At 47.2% G+C, this 10,868-nt stretch overlaps 1 protein-coding gene across 1 annotated transcript; it reads right to left on the reverse strand.

Annotated features, from left to right (window-relative positions):
- Window positions 1-1,393: 1,393 nt before the first annotated feature.
- LOC146839519 (uncharacterized) lies at window positions 1,394-2,705 on the reverse strand. The gene has a single exon (XM_085651542.1). It carries the CDS (start codon window positions 2,557-2,559, stop codon window positions 1,486-1,488), a length of 1,074 nt encoding a protein of 357 aa, XP_085507668.1. The 5' UTR covers window positions 2,560-2,705; the 3' UTR covers window positions 1,394-1,485.
- Window positions 2,706-10,868: the final 8,163 nt, after the last annotated feature.

The following is a 10,868-nucleotide window of genomic DNA, read 5'->3' on the forward strand; positions in this document are numbered from 1 at the left end:
CATACCACCGCTAATGAAGCGGAGCCTCTGTTTATCTCTAGAAACTCCCTGAGCCAAACTTCCATATGTTTAATATAATTATTATCTAATAGCAATGCTCTCTCGAAAGTCCAGCTTCTTCTTTCCTTTTGGGCATTAGGCCATGCTATATCTAGAATTAGAGGATCATGATCTGACATCACCCTTGGCAGTCTAGATATTGTAGAGGTTGTCGTACCAAAGACTGACATTCTAATGATTGAGTATACAAAAACACAGAAAAGAGAACAAATGGGCTATTGCAAAGGATATGCTGAAAACCTTCAGACCTATCTTGCACGTCTTAACCGTTATTTCACTAGCCTTGGTCAACCTACATGTTCACAGGTAGATAAAGCAGCAAGCGGTTCAGCTGACCCACTTGAGACGTTCATGTGCCGCATATTTAATGTCCGTAAATATTGTGTATGCACAATATTAAGAAATCCAACTTTTCACCCTTCCCTTATCCAATTTCTGCTGGTGTATGGGGACGGAAGGTCTGAGTTGGTGAATGCAACTTGCGAAATAAAATGACCAAAATAAGGTCATTTGTAAAAATTGACAGAACATCCCATCCATCATTTTTGCCAATCCCACCACCCCCATTTCTTGCATGACCTTGTCTAATGTGCAACGATCAGAGACCAATGTTAGAGAGGACCTCACTATAGTGGTCATTCAGTATATGTGGTCATGACAAGCTTAGCAGGTGCACAACCGCGACACTAGGTGCTTACTGGTCAGTGGCGACTGGTACTGTGGGTTTGTTTGTGACAAAGAACCCTACTCCCTGAGAACTCATTTCACCAAAAGATGGAACTGAATGTCAATATCCACCATGAAAAGCCTAGAGGCGCATTATGTATAGTGCTCCGAAGAAGTGTCTTCTTAATAGTCAGCTGTTGCATCACGGTGAAGTGCCCTGTATCCATGCCATTCTATAGCCACTTCAGAAGGTTAACTCAGGCCTTTCTCCTCCGATTGTACAAGAGTGCGCTACAAGGCACAGTCCAACTTTTATCGGTGGCAATATGCTTGTGATAGTCCCTCAGTCTGCAAGTAGGGAACTCGCAGATTTTCATGATTACCCTCCACCAGAAAGCAGCCACAGGAAAACAGGCCTAGCAGTGAAAGAATTTTGCCTGTAGGAGATTGGAAATTCACGTGGATGAATAGCAGAGTCCACATTGTGAATAACCAAAGACTGCATGTGTCAGATGGTCTGCATGATCAATAAGCTATACTGCACAGTCCGAGTGTCTCAAAGGGTTCACCGAATCTGCCGATTCACCCTGTGCTTACTCTGTTGGTCCTCTACATCGCAGCATTTGGATTGCACAGAAGGTGCCTTTTGAATATTGAAAAAGATTCCCCGGCAGCCATTCGGAAGAAGGGCTGATTGCCGCAAAGGCCCATCAAATGCTCCATCAAGCCCATTAAATCATGGATTCCTTTGTCTTCTATTCACACAGGCTGCACCGGTGATTCAAGATCTTTACCTTCTTGATACCTGCACAAACTCTCACACTCAGAGGGCAGCACAGCTTCCTCAGGCGGAGAGTCCGCAACACCTTTGAGCCGCCCAGAGCAACCGGGGCTATCATGTAGCAGATGCAGTTCTTCACTCTCTTCACCTTCCTCGCCCTGAACCTGGCAACGAGATACTTCAATTCCAGAGTCGCCTGTGAGCCGACGGTGCCGAAAATGTTCTTCATCCCCTTCCTCTTCATCTTCTTCCTCTATGTCGGAGCACCGATGACAGTCCACCTCGAAGAAGTCCACATAGGATGAAAATACGGTCTGCTTGGAAGGCGGGTATTCCCTGGATGGAGGTTCTGCAGAACAGTCTGATGCATCTAGATCTTCAATCCCAGGGCTGGCACTCAAGGTATCTGTGCTGAGAGGCCTGCTGGCTTCATCACTGGGTGTGCTGGCATGACTAGTATCAGTCTCATCGGTGACTTGTACAGAGAAAGAGGTGCTGCTCGGAGACGTAACTGTGCTTGACTCACAGGAACAGGTGGTGTAGTTCTCAGAGCTTGGTGAAGGGGTTACGGTGTTTGACTCAAGTCGTGTGTTCGGCCCACTGAGTTGGGTGAGGATGGCACTGTATGGTGGAGGAGGGGTGCTTGGACGATGTGCAACCTCCTCGTATGCTGGCAGCTTAAAAGATGCCAACATCCCAAGATCCAGCATAGAAGGGGGGTAGTTGCAGGCACCATGGTAAGCTATGAGGTTAATCTCCCGCTGGCGCTGCTGCTGCTGTAGCCGCAGTTTGGCACGGCGGTGTCGGTACGCACAGCAGCAGCTGAAGAGGATGAGTATGGTCCAAAGCAACCAGAACCACCATAGTTCATAGTAGTAGGTGCAGCACCCCGTCTCACCACAACAGTGGCCCGTCTCACACACATACGGCTGGTTGTTCACCCCGGGACAGTACTCACGAGCCTGCAGCTGGCGCTGCCGGGCCGCCCAGGTCTCCTCCCCCGCCGGCCGGTCCGTGCTGCTGTTCCCGTGGCTCAGCCAGGCCCGCTCCATCCCTCCGTGTCTACAGGCCACCCCGCCGGCCCTCCGCTCTGCCTCCAGACATGCCCGGCTCCCCCCGGGCCGGATCCGCCAGGGCTTTCACCGCCGCTGCCGACCCTGCCGCTGCCGCCATCACCCACCGGCCAGCAGCAGTGCTCCCTGCCCGAGCATCCATTATTGATTGATTATTTACATGATCTAACCACTAAGTTATGTGTCCTTCATCAACAGGTACAAGATACTTTGCACCAGGCTTCAACGGATCCTGGTCACACCATACGGCCGGGAGACTGGGTCTGTGTCAAAAACATCCAGAGGTCAGAGAACTTGGAACCTCGCTGGAGAGAGCCCCGTCAGGTGCTCCTGACGACGCATACTGCAGTAAAGGTGGTCGGCAAAAAGAACTGGGTAAATGGGGTACATTGCAAGAGAGTGCCCCTGCCATTGCCTTATGATCAATGGGTTCATCAACAAATTAGTGACTCTGAATCCGGAAGAAAACCAAAATTTGGACTATTCAGTGATGCACGCCTAGACTTTGCCGGAGCAGGACAAGACGACTACAAGGCCCTCCAGACAGCTATACCACCGGCAGTGAAATTAGACACTACTAAACCACATCTCCTTTTCCAAGAACAAACTGTACCTGGTTCCCAGAGGTACGATTTGAGGCCCAGACTGAACAAAATACCTCAATAGTGCTTCATTGATTTTTGTCTTTTTCCTGATTTCCACATGATTGCAGGGCCGTGATCGTAAGTCTCAGAATTGTGACCCAAATGTGGCTCTAGGCCTGTGGGACTTGTAGGAAAGTATAAAGAACTACAGACAATCACAGCTGAGTGAAGCAACCTCCTGTCACGGGCAATATTTAGAGCTGGAAATGACTGTTAACAAGGGAATGGACAAAATACAAACAATGAGCACGAAGCATTGTAAATTATTGCATAATCGTTTTATAGTGGTTTTAATAGTATTGATTTTGATATGTATTATATTGTCTTGTATAGGATGGGGACTACACGTAATTTTTACACAGCCTACTCCCAAAGTTACGGTTGAAATGCATACGCATGGCACTCTACCACCTCATGTTGAGTCAAGAAGGAGTGAATTCCGCAACAACACATTTGTTTCCATGCTACACCAACATCAATTGGCCACTAATGCGACAAACTGTTGGGTTTGTGGTCTTCTGCCAAGTTCAGTGAATACTGGAATGCCATACATTACCCTTCCTTTTTCATTTAATGGCTCTTGTAGTGCATGGTGGGAATTAAGCGCCAGTTGGGTCTTTTCTGGAGATGGGGATACACAAGAAGTAAGGGGCTTGGGAGTACATCTATACCATTTATGTTGGCGAGACAGAAAAAGGATATATGGGACGGATAGTGAGAAGTTAGAATATGCAGATCGCCAAACCAAATCTACGGATTTGTATTTTCTGCCCTCTAATAGAACCTCTCGGAAAGGGCAAACTTTTCTAGTGGTACCTGGACAAGCACCATTCTGTATTAGGAAAGGAGGGTTAGAATATAAAGGTACAAGCACTTGCCAACATATTGTGACCTTAAATGGGACAGATTGGCCTTGCATGGTTCCCTCACGTAACACATACTTCGTGTGTGGAAAAAAGGCTTACACTTCTCTACCAGGTAATTGGAGAGGCACTTGTTACATTGCTTGGTTGTTGCCCCCTACATATATAGCAGATGCCAAGCATCATTTACAGAAAAGAGGGGTGGCGTCCGGCCAGGATACGTCAGGACAAGATGTCGGGGATGTCTTGAAAGGACTCATTCCATTCTGGGGTTCAATAGCCAACAGTAGAGACATAAGACAACTAATTCAAGTTGTAGAAGCCACTGTCAATGAAACAGCTGGAGCTTTGAGTAACATCACTGCAGAACTCGCTGCTGACCGCCTTGTCACGCTTCAGAATAGGATGGTATTAGACATCATCCTTGCTGACCGTGGGGGCGTATGCAGATTGATCGGATCTAGCTGCTGCATTTTTATTCCAGACTACGCCCCTACAGTATACCAAGCCATCTCTAAGCTACATAAGATCGCTGAGTCCGTTCGCCAGGATGAAGGGAATTGGTCTCTGATGGAATGGTTTGGGGGACTACTGTTTACATGGGGATGGAAGATTCTTACCTTTGTCGGAGCGACTTTGGCTATTCTCTTCTCATGTTGCCTTTGCCTACAATGTGGTCCAGCTATATGCGGACTCTGCGCCACCCTATGTGTTCCAAATACGGTATCACAGAAAGCAGCAAACACAAAGATAATGCTGCAACAACAGCTTGTAGATTTCTTAGCTATTGAAGTTGATTCAGATTAACACCAGCCTCTGGTTTCTTTGCCTGAGTAATGGCAAAAGGAGGGTCTGAGGAAATTCAAAATATGGCTCGTCTTTGCTTGTAACGCCACCACGCTGTTGCCCTCACTCAGGCCCCTTGAACATTCATAGCGTTTCTTTCACGTTCTATACTGTTGCACATATTACACGACCTTTCCTGTTTCCCCGAGCTAAGTCCATTCTGAGACCCGACTCGAAGCAACTAATCCCCCAGATAACCATCTATTGACCCTTGGTGACCGTTCTCGGCCTCTCCAGTTGTGTTACGAATCACCATCTTCAACCCGCAAACACGTCCTGTCGTAAATTAATTCAACCTAGGAATGGCTATGCCACCTGACCTATCGGGTCAGGTAGAGAACACGACCTTAGGGAAGGAATTTCTATTGCCCATTATCCTGTATCTTGTACAAAGAATGTTTTCTTGTGGATGATTTGTATTTTTATTGCACCTTGTGGGGGTTGTTGCTTTAGGGGATTCAAGCGCTACAAAAGACTGTGAGCCACAGATTGAAGTGGCAGTCTCCTGAGACCTACCACCGATGTACTTCTAGGACAACTGTACTTAGCTGTAGCTAATAAATTGAAGTTCCTATGCCAGACAGAGTGTTCCGTGTCTCTGTAATTTGGAAGGCGAACTCAGAAGATTTCAGGCGTACCCTGCGCCGCTGGGCTTTAAAAGCCCAGTTCTTCACCTGTCAGGTGTATATAATGTCTTGTAAATATGACCCAGTGCCAGGTGGCACCATGTATAGTATGTGTTTACTATTCTAATGTGTTATGAGAATACAAAGGCTATTTTTGATATAACCTTGTGTGGAGTTCCTTTTGTAGTGTGCCTGGGATGTTGTTGCTGTGTGTGTGCGCAAACGCTTTGCACATTGCCACCGGAATAAGCCTGACTGCTCGTGCCAAGCTACCAAGGGGTTGAGCAGGGGTTATCTTTGGCGTGTAACTCCCTTGCCCTGACTAGAGTGGTGGTCTCTGTCTGGCTTTGGCGCAAGCCTTAGCCAACCAGAGATCCCATTTCTAACACCTTGAACACCCTGAACATATAAAGTTGACCACTTTATAGACTCCACTTTTGATTAGTGGCTCCCTAGCTAACTTGAGGAATAGACACGCATTCAATAAAGTTGTCTTTCCAATAACCTGTCAAAAAAATCACAGTATAGTTCTGAAGATTGGACACATGACGCCGTAGACGTCGAGATCATGTGACTCCTACGTCCCCTGCGTGACCTGAACTTCTACCGTCTTAGGGTAGGAGCAGGACAGCAACTCGCCACCTACATGGCGAGAGTTGAAGAATGTCCAGGAAGTGTACCCACCTTGACGAAGTAAGGAGCTAGGGGTGGGGTCTGGGAGGGAACATCTAAAAGATGTAGACATAGATTACGGTACTGGGTGTGCAGTTACAGCGACAAAGTAAATACGTGATTGCTTACTTTAATTATGACCATGTGTGGTGGTATACGCAAGTATATCGTGAACTGGACCATTTGCACTGTAATCCAGGCATTCTTTCAGTGGTCATGACCCCGACTGTGTGAAATGGCACTATGAGTTAATTCCAGATTTAATAATTTTCCCCATTTATACATATCAAATAATCATGCCTATTTATAACACCATTATGTATATGTTTTATCTCCTTGTAGAGTTTGACTACAGAGGGTCCCTCTCAAGCCCTCGCTAATTCTAGCGATTCACTTGGTGAAACTTGGCGATCGAGATATTCTTGAGCAGCATTAGTGGGCACATTTGATTGAAACGGATTTTGGTGATTGGTAAAAGCGTTTTCCTGAGTGTTATGTGGCGTAGACACTGTTCCACGATCAATGTTTAGTCGGATTTGGACGTGATGCTTGAAATATTATACCAATAGGATACTGTGAGCTTTGAGGTGGTGCGTGGATGTGGTGCAAAGAGGGAAGAAGCACCCAGGGGTTTGGATTTTCCACTCCCTGATACTTTGTGGAGGATCAAATGGCAATCTAGTAATAATTCTCTCCCCTCCGTGTGCTTTTCCCACAGATTATGAAGTGTGCGTGAAATAGGGAACCCCAAGTTGGAAGGAATGCATTCCATAGATACCTAAGCCAGGATCAAAGGGTACTACGTTTTGGGATCCGGAGAGTCCTGATGAATGCTGGATTGACCCGACACTGTGGGAACGATTTAAATGGCAGAAACATGTTGACACCTTGGGGGTGAGGAGGGGTGAAGGAATCTTAATCTTCTCCTGTCACCACCATCCTTCACGTTTCAAAAACTAGCCAGATGACCCAGGAATAAAGTTTCTAGTGGGTACACATCCGAGCTAGTTTTAACTTTCACTAGCTGCACTTTTCTTCGGTGATCCCAAATTTTCATTGTTTGTATTGTTTTCCCCTCCCCTTTGCGCCACCCCATGCGTTTGTCTGTGCAGGGGTGTTAGTAAGCAAGCCCAATGATGAAGCATGTCACAATTTTGAGAGTGAGGGCAGTTTTTTCTCTACCTGAGCACGTGCCACCTTTTATTATCCACTTTCCTACTCCTTTGTGTGTGTGGCAGTCATAAATTGGGGAGGTCACCTCTCCACCCTTCAGATGTTGTGTTAAAGTGAGCACTGTCACCATCAGTGTGTGTACAGTGGCACATGACCATGAATCATGCATGGGCGGTGTTGGTTGCAGCACAGGCCCGGGAGTCCATGACGAGTTGTTGCAGGCTGGCCATACAGGGGGTCTGCCTGTTGCAGCAGCGCCAGTGTTCTATTGTACAAGTACCTGACAGTGAGCCAGCATTCATCCATCTTCATGTAAACTTGTGCCATATCTATTATTTGCTTTTAAAAGACTATCCATACATAGCTACCAAGGTTTCAGGTTGCTATGTGTGACATTTTCATATTTTCAGTGTAATTATGAGTGACATTTCAACAACTATGAGTGACACTATCTCCGCCACCACTGACCAGAGTCACCCGACGTCACCGCCGCAACCAAAGACACTTCTGATGCAGATAGATAAAAAATGAGCATTTGGACGTGGCATTTCTTGAGACCAGCTGTGAGTAACCCCGTAGCTTGTCCCATTTCTCCTCAGTGAATTGTTTGCTCTATGTTTCCTCCCATGTTCTACATTTGAATCACCTGGTATAATGCGGTCACAGCCTTACACCCAGTAACAAACCTACAGGTGGGCTTACTGGTGGGCTTTTAGTAGGGTATTTGTGACACATAAAATAAAGGCATTTTTTGCTTAAAAAATCATGAGTATCCCACCAGAATCAGGTCTGTCGATATGTATGTTTCTGTTCATTGGTCAGCGCATTCTGCCATGTCGTCTTCCGTTAGTGTTGACCTTCCTTGAAGCATGCCATGGTACTTGTGTGTCCTTCCACTGTTTGGGTTGTGGGATCTACTTTTCCCTGCTCCCTTGATGTCTGCTTACAAACACTTTTAGCCTCACAGGGAGACTCCGTGTGAATGTATTTCGTTACCGGGGGCTTTTTTTCTCTTTTTAATACTTCATTCAATAGTTTTCTTTTAATGATATTCACGTATATATTTTAAAGTTGCCTTGTAACTATGCCCTTAGCAGATGCACATCCAGACCGCACTCTTTAAACACTTTTCTCAACATGCTTTGTTTATTTCTTAATTTCAATCGCACGCACACTTTAAACTCTCCCTGTGACTGTTTGTCACTGACAGATGCATATCCTGGACGCATTTATTTCAACCATTTAAAACCAATTTCCATATTATATATTTTTACAAACTTGAATTGCAACAGATTTTTACTTTTAAATATATATACTTATAATGCTACATCTTACCCCAACACCCACACTACCAACCTGCAGTAAGAAAATAAACAGCTATGACGCAGCCAGTGCTTGCCACGTCAGAGCGCTTTTTTCCTAACTGTACCTATTTGATTTTGTTTTTCGTGAAATCGGTTGATGTTTGCACACTTTCGAGACAACAGTGTTGTGTAATAAAAGTGTTTTTCATAAACTGATATATGGTTTCTTTGGCTGCTGTTAGATAGCTTACGTTCGTTTGTCGGACTCAATATATTTTCAAAGTTCACAAAGTATTGCAACCTTTTCTTTCACAATCTTTTCATTTCATTATCTTAACTGACCTTACTGCTGCAAAGAACCTGAAATATAAGTGAGGGCACTCGTGAGAGGCGCCTGCGGTGAGCGGGCCTGAGCCAGCTTCATGAAACTGAACAGAACTCAACTTGTTGTGCAGACAGTCTGTGGCTGCAGAGCTCTGAGCTGTGTCACTTTCACAATTACTTTAGGGGCTTCCACCTGTGACGTTACTCTGTGCAGCTGCTGCATACAGGGAAATGCAGAGCAGCCTCTGAGCTAAACTAACAGTTTCAGGCTGAATGAAGACGTGCGCTTGGCGTCCTGTGCTGCAGGATGTAGTGATTCAGTGTGGGTTACAGTAAAGTGGAACACTAGAATGTATCCAGCCGGATACTACACAGGAGACAGTAGGAGCTACAAAGCAGGTTGAAGATGCAGTCCTGTGGTGTCCTGAGTAAGCGATCACTTGCGCCGCGTGGTACAGGACACGGGGCCTGGACCAGGAAGGAACACACTTGGACACAGGTATGCTGGTTGTGGTCCGCCGCCGTAGCCGTTCTGGCGTATGTGCGTGCGCGACCGGCTTTTATTAAGATACCCCACGTGACCTGATGCGTACGCCTCAGCGTATCGCGTCAGTGTCACGACATAACATTCCTCCCCAACACACAAAAACTTCAACAACTCAAAACTTGGCAAAACACCCTGGATCTAGAACACGTCCCTGACCCCAGAGTCTACCTGTTATCAGCCTGCACAATTGCAATGCAATCAAAATCAAAACAGTCTTACGTGACATGGTCCTTCAGGCGACAGGAGGGCTCTGGATTGTGCCTCAAGTTGTACCTGGACACTCCTCTCGCCGGCGATTCACCAGGATTGCGACCCAAACAGTCACTGCTAGCACCGCCGTCGCGGTCCACAGGATCATCACTCCCGCCTCGCAGGGGCGCCTTGGACTGTGGAATGGGTAGCAGGGGTTCAGTGTCACCAGATGGGGGTGCGGCTCCACCCCCCACCTCATCCAGGGGCTCAGCTAGGGTTGGCTCCACCGAAGTCTCCACACTTCCGGGGCTGTCTCAGGGCACCCTTCGATTTGGGCTACCAGCCCTTTGGGACGGCTGAATTCGTTTGAAGTACGATACATTTCGAGTCACTCTTTCCCCTCTCCGCCTGGCTGTTACGCAGGTGCCTTTGATGTCTTCCACGGTCCACGGCTCCTTTTCGAACCTCAGCCGGAACTTGCTTCCGGGTGTTCTGTGTTTGATGAGCACCAAGTCACCTGGGACAATATCCGGCACCACCGCCCTCCGTCGGGCATCAGCATGCGCATACGCTCCTCTGCGGCGGGCATCAATGGCGCTGTCATCCGGGGCGTCTGGTCGCCATTTCTGGTGATGTGGTATTGCGTCCGTGACCACCCTTCCCATCAGCAGGTGAGCGGGAGCAACTCCCGTGGTGGAGTGTGGCGTTTGGCGGTAGCTCTGGAGGAAGGTGAAAATGGCTAGCTCCAATGACTGATTTTTGTCATGAGCAATACGGATTACTTTGTTGAGGGTTCTCATGAACCGTTTTGCCTCTCCATTCGCTTGAGGCCATCGGGGCGTGATTCGCCGATGACGAATGCCCAGGGTCTGCAGGTACGTGGCGAACTCCTGACTCTGGAAGGGGGACCCATTGTCTGTCCGGATTTCTTTCACCAGTCCATGGGTGGCCATTATTTTCTCTAGCTTGGGAATCACCTCGCTGGCACTGAGTGCCAACAGTATTTCCACTTCGGGATACTTCGAGTGGTCATCAACGGCAACTAGAGTATGTCGTCCGTCCGGCAGGCTCCCAAAATCTACACTGATTTGGGCCGA

The sequence above is a fragment of the Triturus cristatus genome, chromosome 4_1 (assembly GCF_964204655.1).
Source record: "Triturus cristatus chromosome 4_1, aTriCri1.1, whole genome shotgun sequence".
Taxonomy (NCBI): domain Eukaryota; kingdom Metazoa; phylum Chordata; class Amphibia; order Caudata; family Salamandridae; genus Triturus; species Triturus cristatus.